The sequence below is a fragment of the Blastocystis hominis genome (genome assembly GCF_000151665.1).
Source record: "Blastocystis hominis, Singapore isolate B (sub-type 7) whole genome shotgun sequence assembly, scaffold_0".
Taxonomy (NCBI): domain Eukaryota; class Bigyra; order Opalinata; family Blastocystidae; genus Blastocystis; species Blastocystis hominis.
Genome location: NW_013171815.1, coordinates 32,414 through 43,998, shown reverse-complemented (window position 1 = coordinate 43,998; position 11,585 = coordinate 32,414). Strand labels below are relative to the sequence as shown.

Here is an 11,585-nt window from a genome sequence, read left to right as displayed (position 1 = left end):
ATTAAGGTGTTTTTGTAGTTGAAAAGTACGTCAAGAATAGGCAGTCAGTAGTTAGCTTAATTCTAAAGTCAAGTAATGTGATAAAACTGGGGAATAATAATAATAAAGTATATTATACTATTTCTTTTATATACCAGCATTTTGATCATAATATCTTTTCTTTCTATACATTATTTGCAAATACTAATAGTTATTAAATATTAGTTTTGACCATTTTTGTTTTCATTATGGAGTTAAGTCAACAAGAAAAATGAAGAGTTATGCACCATATCTTTTCGTCGCTTAACGATCACTGGAATATGGCTCTGAATGTGATAAAGAAATCGCGAACCATTATATTAAAGTGAGGGTTATTAGATTACGTATTAGGTCCACTGATTTGTACACAGTTACATAATAAAATCGGTAATGTTAGTATTACTAAAAGTCTTGTCCTATAAGATTACCTTTGCAATCTTAAGTGTTTGAAACTTATAGCATTAGGTACTATATTAATATTGATATTTTGTACTATTTGATTGATAATTCTTTATCATTACCTTATATACACAAAAGTGTTTACAAATGACAGAAATCGTTTTTCACAGAGTTCTTTTCATATAAACGATCCTAATCATCAGAATCATGTTATATTACATTATATATGCGATACAATCGGAAATATTCACATTGTTGACTAACGAATATGGAGGTTTTACTATATTCTTCATGTCAACAGCTCATATTATCTGATACTAGTTGAATGCATTGTATTTGATGGATAATATTATTTCGATAGTTCTAATGACTCCTATTACTCTGTTATCCATGTATTGTTTATATGGTAATATTATCTATATGTAGGAATTGTTACTATCATTTCAATATGGATGATGTTATTTATCCACCATCCCTTTTGTGGAAACGATATTTTTATAGTCGAAATCACCATCTTACACAAAACGATATTCCATATACCGTTTTTCTCTGAACCAAAAGAGCATACTTAATTTTGATTGACTTAAGAATATTTGAGGCAGATCAAGTAGTGATTCATATGAAGAATATTTTAGTTTGCACATATTAATCCTTATAATGTATCGTATTTTAATAGTTATTTCTATACTATTTTCTATATTATGTCAGTATCATTCTTTCAAATATAATCTCTCGCTGAAAGAAAATGAAAGAAAGAAACTATCGACTAAAGAATCTATAAAATCTGTGATAAAACCAAATGGAATAACAGCTAGTATTACTACAAAGAAGGCAATTAAAATTCAAAGCAATGTTTGCAATTCTACCTTAGTCTATCCAGAATATGCCCATTCTACTCAGTGCTATCCTCAATTGTATTTGTAAATTTATATTTGATGATTATAGACATATCCAATCTCTATTTGTCCACAAATCATTTCCTAATCCGCGACCACCAATTATGGAACGAGGGATTGTTTATTACTTGTATACTCAAAACAGATGTGGTGAAAATCCAAGATATCTAAAGGAGGTGGAAAGGAACAGTGCAGCTGTTAAGGCAAAAGATCCTAATGCCAAAATTGCTGTAGTTACTAACTGTGACATACTTGCATCAACTGCAAAGCTAATTGATGTGATTGTCCCAGTTCATAATGAAGATGTGGTGCAAACCAGTAAAAAGCAATGGCTCACTCGTGTGTTGTACAATGCTTATCTTCCATTCAATTATTCTTTTATCACGGATACTCATGTTTATCCTTGTGATAATAAGTCCTATACAGATATCTTTGATCAATTCAAAATATCCAAGATCGATATATCGTTTTCATGTAGAGTGAACCGTGGACCTTATCCTTCTGGAGGAGCCGTATTATCAAAATGGGGAAAAGGAAGTTATGAATTTTGGATCAGAACCTATAAACTCCAAGCACGAAAACACATTTTTGATGATCAAAGTCCGATGTATTCAACCATGAAAGAGTACCGAAACAAATTGTTTTCATTTAGATGGTTGAGCAGTAACTATTTTTATGCTTCCCATGGAATTACGGAAAAGGGAGTATTTTCAGGTCCTGCTCGTTGTTACAGGAGTTCAGTAATTGTGACAGGTCCTTTACGATGGATTCATGGAAGTCCAGATGAATGTGAAATAATGAATGGAAAAGATAGAGAACTAATAAATAAACCTAGAGCATGGTTCTTAAGGGGCATATGCAATACCACAGCCAAAGGAATCAAAGTTATAACATCTAGTGCAGAAATGAAGAAAGCCGTTTATCCTTATGAAGCACCCAAACTTGATTGGGATGTAGATTACAATAAGAAACCAAGAACAGAGTTATTTTGGGAATATTGGCGTGTTTGTTTCAATTCATAATTTCAAATATCATACTATCATTATTTGATCGATTGGTTTGTTATATCCTGAACACATTTAAAGAAAGAGCATGATTGTCGAAATTAGCAAAAATGGATAAGGAAGATTTCCATAGTTGTAGAATACATCTATATTGAGCGATTCCATTTTGAGATGCAATTCTTCGAGAATTTCAAGTTGCAGTCGCTGCTCTTTTAAATCACATGAAAAGTGCTTAGCAGCTTCCTGGAATTCTCTTGTATGCCCTCTTGCTGTAAATCTATGGAATGTTCTCTTAGAATATGTACATCATATGATGTCATTTCGATTATACTTGTGAATGCTACTACCCTACTGAAACTCTAAAGATCTGGTATAGAATGCTATGACCTCAGTTTTGTTGTTGATTCTATATATTATGTTGATGAATAGTTGATCTCTAATTCTCCCAGCTATTTCATTGACGATTCATACTATGTCTTCGGTATTTTGCTCGCTTCTATCTCTAATATCCAGACTAAGGCTAAGGACTCTGCTAAATCTATGAACCCCATCTTTGTTGCTACTCCCAAGAACTTTCGCATTGGAGGAGATGTTCTGGTACGATAGCGTTCCGTTGGCCTAATTTCATAGCCTAAGAAGGATCTCTCCCGATTCCTGAAATAGTCTCGTTACGTGATCATCCAGAGACAGCGTAAGATTCTGAGCCAGCGTCTGAAGGTTCCTCCCACCGTGAACCAGTTCAGCCATGTGTTGGACAAGAACCAGGCTGCTGAGGTGTTCCGTCTGATGAACAAGTACGCTCCTGAGACGGAAGCCGAGAAGAAGGCTCGTCTGGAGGCTGCTGCCAAGGCGAAGGCTGAGGGCAAGCCCGTGGAGGAGAAGCGTGCTCTGGTTGTGAAGTACGGTCTGGACAACGTGACGAAGCTGGTGGAGCGCAAGAAGGCCAAGCTGGTTCTGATTGCCAACGACGTGGATCCCCTGGAGCTGGTGATGTGGCTGCCCGCTCTGTGCCACAAGATGGGCGTTGCGTACGCGATCGTGAGCGGCAAGGGCCGTCTGGGCGCTCTGGTGCACCAGAAGACCGCTACTTGCGTGTGTCTGACGGGAGTGAACCCTGAGGACGAGGCGGCGCTGAACTCGCTGCAGGAGAGCTTCACCACCAAGTACGCCGAGAACAAGAAGTGGGGTGGCGGTATCATGGGACTGAAGACTCAGCGCAAGCTGAGCATTCGTGCCGCTGCCATCGCTGCTGAGAAGGCCAAGAGAGCTTCTCTCTAAGCTGATTGTGAGGCTACATGAAGAAAGAAAGGAAGAAAGGAAGGGTGGAATCGTCATTGGTGGAGTGTTTGTTCGAATACTGTGTGTGTGGATGGATGTTTGGTGAAATGCCAAGATAGAATGAAACCATTGGCAAGGATTTCTTTGACCAAGTGTGTATTGAACTACATTGAGACAATCGATAATGATTTCAGAAGGTAGAATCATCAATATCATTCATTCATTCTGTGAAGAATCATCTGTTCTTTCACTCCAAATCAAATCAAATCAAATCATTCCATTTCTTTCTATTTCATCAAATCATCACACACATCATTCATTTACTTATCAACAAACAAGTCACTCCAACTGGGCCAATGTATTCAACGAATTTTGATATCTCCAAACTACAACTCATTCCTCCTGTCCAAAACTTACTATAACTGTGATTTCTTCTCTCATTCTCTATGATACCAATCAGTTTCTCACACCTCTTCTCAGTATCTTCACTCTTCTACATATTCACACATACTTCTTCCAATTTCAACTGAATCCGATCCCATCGACTCTTGAACAACGAACAATTCTTCATACACACTACTCCACATTGTTCGTATCCACATTCCTCCGACAATGAGCTTTGTAGCATTCATCGAAAGCCACACAGCATCGTAAAACAATCTCCGATATTTTCTCCTGAACAATCAGTAAATGATTCCTTGTCGTCAATGGGTATGCATTGCCTAAACAATACACCGAAATACAGTCTTCCATCTCATATTTTCCATCTTCTACACGAGACAACAACTCACGTTCTTTGCTGTAAATCTCATCAAAAGGCTACAATGAATCAAATCCAATTCAAATTCTTACCATTACAATGCCTCCGATGGCTACATTGGGAGGTTTGGCTCGCGTTTTGTTGACTTGTTCACCATCAAGATAATGTCGCATTGTTTGGAGATCGAAGAGAACCATTTGCAGAGGACGCGAAACCATTCCGATCATTCCTATCATATACCATATCAATGTTGAATTCTGATTCCACAGCCTTCCAAACAAGGAATAGCGCTTTTTCGATTTGATATAGGGACTTTGCAGTGTGATTTCCCCATGGAGTGTGTGTGGAATCGCTAAAACGTTCACTTGTTGGAAGAATATGTAGAGCCAACTTGTGAAACCCATCATTGCATCGATTCCAGACAGAGATATATTCACGATCTGTGCATCGATATACTCGCTCACATAGGAAAGCATGCGAACAAGTGACAATGTGCGATTGGATAAAGCGGTAATCACATTCTCTCCCAACGTTTTGATGTTTTGATAGAAGGAAGAAACGAATCGATAGAGATTGCCAGATGTTTTGCTCTCCAAACCGATAAAGAGAAGACTGAACAGCAAGGACTTGCGATAGGTGGACAATAGCTGAGTAAGCACATAGCTGATTCGTCGAGGATATCGTTCATCAATACTGATCTGTGGGAAAACACACTTCAAATCCTGGATAGTAAAATAGTCGTAACTCGAGGACATAAATTGGGATCCCAAAGCCAGATAGATTGACAGGTGAAATCTTTAAGAACTGGATGCGAGTATGCCTCGATTCTTCGTATAGCTGAACTCGCGATAATGGCTTTGAAATCATTGCAGACAGCGGGGTGGGAGGATTGCGGGTCGGAATATCTTGTTCAGCGTGATGAATCGTCCATTTCACATAGGAAGGAAGAGATCGGACGGTGGAGGGTAACTGCAGCTGTTTTCTACCGACTCTTTCGGGATTATCGACGGTATTCCAACTCTGATAGAGCTGTAAACAGGTGATCAGCAAATTGCTCTCGATACAAACATGAACAGCGAGGAGATGAAGATTGATCGATCGATCGACGACAATAGCTTGCAGTTGCCGAACTCCCTCATCTATATTATACACAAAAAAAGGAAATCCATACGACAACACATCATTATCAGTACTTTATTGTGTTTGCTGATACTAACGTAATAATAATATCAAGACTAATTTAGAACAATATGGAGAATGTTCTGTAACATTTGCTTACGAATAGTTTTCGCTGTACAAGTAAATGCCAACAACTAGTTTCATCTCTATATCTCACTCATTCGTATGATAATGTACAAGTAATATGACTCAATACTATTTTACTAAAACGATATTTTGGTTGTTAGTCATACTTACAAATGCCCAAATAGTACAAGCCGATTATGGATCAAATGCATAAAGTATTATGCATTCATAGCATAACATCAAATGGCATTATAGATCATAACAAGATATGTTAAATAGTTCAAATTCTTTTTTACAAGAAGGTAGCATGAATTTTATATTTTATGCACTTTCCTTTTGCTCATTCTTTGTATATATGTACATACTTTCCACTATAAGACAAAGTAAAGAAGCAAAAGAAGTATATGGCTCGACAGTACAAACACTGTATAAAGTAAATGATGTTGTTTCCTACCCTGTAAAGCTGCCAAGATTTGGATGCTGTTCCAAAAATCGTAGTGCATTGCCATTCTTATGATTGTATAGAATATGATTATGACGATATTGAGTATCCTGTTCCTTTCAATCAATTAGTATCAGACGTTTCAACACACTACGAGAACTATGGAATTGCAAATAAATCATTACCATTTCTTCTAACTGGAGATATTCCCACCTATCATTTACACACTTCAGATGTATTGATGATGACAGGTGCATCAGAAAATCATGGTTATGGTTCCTTTAATTGTCTATATTCTATGGTTTTGGCAGATCCTTATGCCTCATATATGTATATTGATTTAGGTTTATCGCCTGAATTGAAGGAGAAGTTGTTTGCTCATTTCGAAACAATTCACCAGATTCAGAAGAAAATGAAATCCACTGGGTTTATTGCATATCGCAAATTCAATTGGAGTTCTTTTCCCCAATGGATGAATCTGTTTGAGAACAAGGATCAGCGTGGTGGTTATACTTGGAAAGTGGTGTCCTACATGGATGCTTTGTTTTCGTGGAAAGCAATAACATTTTGGATTGATGGAGGAAGTCTTATCCGAGATGGAATCAGCAGAGAAGTGACAAATGCTCGTCTTGAAGGAATCTATACTCCTGTATCTGGTGGTGGTGCAGAGAAATGGACACATAAGACTACGATCAAGTTTTTAGAGCAAAACCACTTTATTGATTCATTTGATCCAAAATGGAGAATGGGTTGTGGAGGTCATTTGATTACTGATTGGTCCAATAAAACTGTCATAAACAGAGTGATAATACCATATCAACAATGTGCTTATACACAGAGGTGCATATCTCCACGAGGATCGAATATGACAAATCATAGACAAGACCAAGCTGTTCTATCAGCATTGGTGAACAATATTGGCACTATCAAATCAATGAATGCAAAATACCAGGCACTACCAGCATTACGCCAAGAAAGAGGAAACAATGAAAAGTTTTGTACGAAGATTCTGAACAACTATTTAATCAGTATACAAAATACATATCAAATAAAAATCGAAAATAGATATTATAAAACCACCAATATTTCGTATACACCTATAAACTATAAATTTGTATCTCGTCCAGTGGATGAAGAATGGGTACCACAGAGTTAACGTTTTTTATTTTTCTTGGAAATAACAAATATAAACAATGGACTCGTTTTAGTATTATTGATCTATTTGTTATACATGCATGTATTGCTATTCATTGAAATGCACTCTTTTAACACATTATTCCTCAAAAATATTTTTAGGATTATCAGTTGATTAGCTTGTCTCATTGGTAATTTATTTGTATTATAAATGGATTTAGGATTGTTGAATAGATCTGTATATGCATTTTGCTGTATATAAATTAGCGTAAATATATGTTTGTTTATGATTGAGTAACATTAAATATTGGGTAAAGGTATAATTGTATATTTGAGTGAACAACGTAGCAAATAGATTTATCCAAAACAATTACATATTATAACTTGTACTGCTGTATCATTGTGAAGACTTCTCATACAGTACTCGCAACACTATAACATCACGTCAGAAAGAGTAATTCCGTTTTCAAGCTTATTATAAAACGTAATACACAATCAAAAAAAGATGTTCGTAGGAGATAATAGGCAGATCAATTTTATCACCAATATCATTCTCAAATCTTTGTTTATAATACTTCATATTATGGTAACAATTACATCAGATAAATATAAATAAATATATTTATATTACTAAATTTGTAACATGTCCAGAATGTGGCCATTTATATTTTTTATCTGGTTTTCAAAAGTCAATTTATAATTCTAGCACAGTTATTTGATTATTTATCTACATTATTCTAGATATAAGGAAAGCCATGGATTTCGTTTGAGTAATGATGACAATGGAGACTCATGTGTATTTCAATCAGAACAAATCACAACTAGTAGAAACAATAGATACAATAGCCCAAAACTGTAACATAACACTATTATCAAGTGTAAATATTAGGTTAGCTCTAAAACTACAAGGAGCTTCAAAATCCTTTTTTAAATAGTCTGAGTTCTGAGTGAGACTCGAACAACAAAAAGGTCGATATTTTTATTCAAAACTCTCATATTCCAACTTGCCATTATATACTACAATCAATGGATGAATACCTTACTGGATTTCGAAATAACAAGAAGGATAATTCAAGGAATATGAGGGATTACTCACTAAGATGACATATATAATGGTGGTCACTAATCATCATAATAATTACTCTTCAGCAGTATTTGTATGTAATTTACAACCTATTTACTTTGTACGTCCCTTTGATTTTGATTTACTCCTGGTCGGATCACAAACAAAAAGCAATCTAAACGTATTACATAATAGTTTGCTAAATAGAGGATACTATTCCTACCATTCATTAACAGTATCCTACTTCATACATATTCAATGCCAGCTAAATTCACCATTATCTTACTTGTAGACACTATTTTCTGATCACTTAAAAGCCAATGATTGACTGAGTATATATATTATCCTACCATTATTTCTTATTTGTACTGTTGTCTCTCTCTTTTTATGTGAAATATGAGAGAATAACGCTTAATATTTCGATTATTGTCTTCTCACACAGTATGTACACTTATTCTCGAGTTGATACTCTTCAGATTTGGTATTGTCCTTAGCATACATAATATAAAATAATACAAGATAATATCTAACCATAACATTCCAGGATGGATATGTGTATAAATATACTAAGGATTGAATTACAGGTTTTTCTCAAACATTCTCTTTAAATAGCCATTGAATTATTGGTATGGATGTACATTCATTGCATCCAAGATATTAATATTAAATTGAGATAAAAGAAAAATAGTAGAATTGAACGCTCTTTTCCACATTATAATACCATATAGTTCTGGGATTCAATATTTCATTTCATAGAACAATCGGAATCACAATATTGTATACCAGGTTTATGTAAAACGAAAGGAAAGATTGTATGGAAGATATTCTTTCCTTCTCTTAATGATATACCAGCAGACTTGATACTCTCTCAGCTATTACGTGAAATATTCTAGCTGTCAGTCTAGTAAGTTTGAAAGGACAAAACCCCAAAATGCAACGTATATTGACTACGAGATACTTCCTCTCTTCAATCATATTTATCCAAAATGATGGTGTTTGTAGTCGTTGTTGGCGTAAAGGAGAGACTTACCTCAACCGGAATTCTAAACCACAGCAACGACAACTATTTCACACTTCAAGATCTAAGTAGTTTTCACCAGTTAAGATATAGCAAGATGCATTCAGATACTGGGATTAATAATTGATGTGATATCTGTAAAGGAAATCGAACACAAGTGACAAAGAATGAAGAGTGTTATTTAGGTGTTCCTATTTTGAGAAAACTGTGATCAAAGATTATCTTTGAAGCGATTTAAGTTGTATACTGTTGTTGCAATATACGAAAATGGCAATGTCATTATATATCATTGATCTCAACAAAACACAGACCATTGTGACCTATATGTTAAAATATTGTGTGACCACGCAATATCAAACGGATATTCCGTAAATAAGACACATCGAAGATTTTCCTTTTTTCTCAAACACCTTTCCACATATTAGTTGTTTTATTGCACTGTGAAAATATTATTGTTAACCTTTCTTATGGAAATATGACACATTTTGTTTTTAGTTATTGGTTACCATGGATAGTCTCAGTGGTTATATCCTTTGTTTTGTCATACTATCTGAATCAGCTGTCTCTATTACCATATAGCGTCCAAGTGCATTCTAGTTATACTTCAAAGTTCAACAATTCTTTCAAAGTAACAGTAACAAATGAATATCGTATGAATAAGACTAATGAAAAGGCATATCAAGTATCTACTGTAAAAACAAGTATTCCCACACATGGAAATGATCTACTGACCCCTATTCAACTAAAGGACTTCGGTAAATATCCTAAGAATCGTAATAATAGTCTACTTTTCACTATTCATAGAGTATGATTATGATGATATGGATTATCCGGTACCTTTCAACAAGCTGGTTTCGGATATCTCCAATCGATATGTTAATTATGGAGTAAAGATAGAATCAGTTCCTTTCGTTCTAACAGGTGATATACCCAAGTTTGAGAAGCAAACATCAGAAGTGTTAATGATGACTGGAGCATCTGACAACCATGCTTTGGGATCGATCAATTGTCTCTTCTCTATGGTAGTAGCAGATCCGTATGCTTCTTATATGTATATCGATTTGGGATTATCTACAAGATTCAAAAACATTTTGTTTACTCATTTCAATACAATTCATCAAATCCAAAAGAAAATGAACTCGACTGGATTCATTGCATATCGTAAATTCAAGTTCAACTCATTTCCAGCATGGATAAAGCTTGCAGGAAACAAACAACAACGAAGCGGATATGCATGGAAGGTAATTCCATTAGGAGATGCCTATTTTGCTTGGAAAGGCATTGTTCTTTGGCTAGATGGAGGAAGCTTGATTCGCGAGGGAATAAGTCGTGAATTGACAAATGTTCGGATGGATGGAATTTACAGTCCATTATCTTCAGGTAATCAACAGAAATGGACTTATAATGCTACATCAGATTTCTTAGTACGAAATCATTTGATCGATCGATTTAACCCCAGGGATCCAAATGCATCTGGAGGTCATCTGATCATCTATTGGTCTAACAAAACTGTATTGAATAAGGTAATGATTCCCTATTATCAGTGTGCTTTTACCCAAAAATGTATGTCACCTCGCGGATCCAGTATGAAGAATCACAGACAAGATCAAGCAGTGTTGTCTGCCTTTTTGAACAATTTGAAAACAGAACGGTCTATGAAGGCAGAATTTTGGGCAATACCAGGATTGCGATTAGAGAGTGGAAACGATTTTGAAAAGTGTAATTTACTGTTGGGTAATGAACTAAAAACCTTACAGAATATTTTCCAGATAAATGTGAAAAGCGATTTTATTTCCAAAGAGAAAGTGAGATATTTTAGAGTGATAGCAAAATACTCATCAAGGCATTCTGATGATGAATGGAATCCTGAAGAGTAGCACGTGGATCATAATATATGCGTGTAATAGGGAAAATGAAAACGGGAATGATATTCATAGTTGGAGTGTAAGGTAAAGTAAAGGTTTTTACTCTATGCTTTGTAATAGTGCAATATATAGTGATTCCTGTTTAATTGGTAGCAATGCTTCTATTTACAATAGATATATATTAATGTAATAACGCCTGCTTGATATAGCGCTTTTCATTTCCTTTTTCTGTTTTTTAAGAAAACGTTGATAGTTCACTATTATTATTACTCTTATTGAAATGGATAGAAGTTGTAATCAATAGTCTCTGCTCTGATGCAAGTAATTTGTGGCGGAAACATACATATGATTTTGTGTTAAGTGTAATGAACAATGCTACAAGACAATTATCAGCTTAATATTCATTCTGCATTGCCGTGCACTATGTATGTTCGATAATAAGACCGATGCAATACATGTTACA

At 35.1% G+C, this 11,585-nt stretch overlaps 5 protein-coding genes; all 5 read left to right on the top strand.

The window, feature by feature from the left end:
* Nucleotides 1-1,074: 1,074 nt before the first annotated feature.
* GSBLH_T00000008001 (uncharacterized protein) lies at nt 1,075-2,335 on the top strand (the record flags this gene model as incomplete). Its single annotated transcript, XM_013038135.1, has 2 exons — nt 1,075-1,331; nt 1,363-2,335. 2 exons carry the CDS (start codon nt 1,075-1,077, stop codon nt 2,333-2,335), a joined length of 1,230 nt encoding a protein of 409 aa, XP_012893589.1.
* Nucleotides 2,336-2,575: 240 nt separating this feature from the next.
* On the top strand, nt 2,576-2,680 carry GSBLH_T00000007001 (uncharacterized protein; the record flags this gene model as incomplete). Its single annotated transcript, XM_013038134.1, has 1 exon — nt 2,576-2,680. The coding sequence occupies one exon, from the start codon at nt 2,576-2,578 to the stop codon at nt 2,678-2,680; it is 105 nt and encodes a 34-aa protein (XP_012893588.1).
* A 654-nt stretch (nt 2,681-3,334) lies between these two features.
* Nucleotides 3,335-3,656, top strand: GSBLH_T00000005001 (uncharacterized protein; the record flags this gene model as incomplete). XM_013038133.1 has 1 exon in its annotated part: nt 3,335-3,656. The coding sequence occupies one exon, from the start codon at nt 3,335-3,337 to the stop codon at nt 3,593-3,595; it is 261 nt and encodes an 86-aa protein (XP_012893587.1). The 3' UTR covers nt 3,596-3,656.
* A 2,212-nt stretch (nt 3,657-5,868) lies between these two features.
* Nucleotides 5,869-7,198, top strand: GSBLH_T00000004001 (uncharacterized protein; the record flags this gene model as incomplete). The annotated part of the gene is made up of 2 exons (XM_013038132.1): nt 5,869-6,094; nt 6,126-7,198. The coding sequence occupies 2 exons, from the start codon at nt 5,869-5,871 to the stop codon at nt 7,196-7,198; spliced, it is 1,299 nt and encodes a 432-aa protein (XP_012893586.1).
* Nucleotides 7,199-9,909: 2,711 nt separating this feature from the next.
* GSBLH_T00006001001 (uncharacterized protein) lies at nt 9,910-11,134 on the top strand (the record flags this gene model as incomplete). Its single annotated transcript, XM_013038131.1, has 2 exons — nt 9,910-10,012; nt 10,062-11,134. 2 exons carry the CDS (start codon nt 9,910-9,912, stop codon nt 11,132-11,134), a joined length of 1,176 nt encoding a protein of 391 aa, XP_012893585.1.
* Nucleotides 11,135-11,585: the final 451 nt, after the last annotated feature.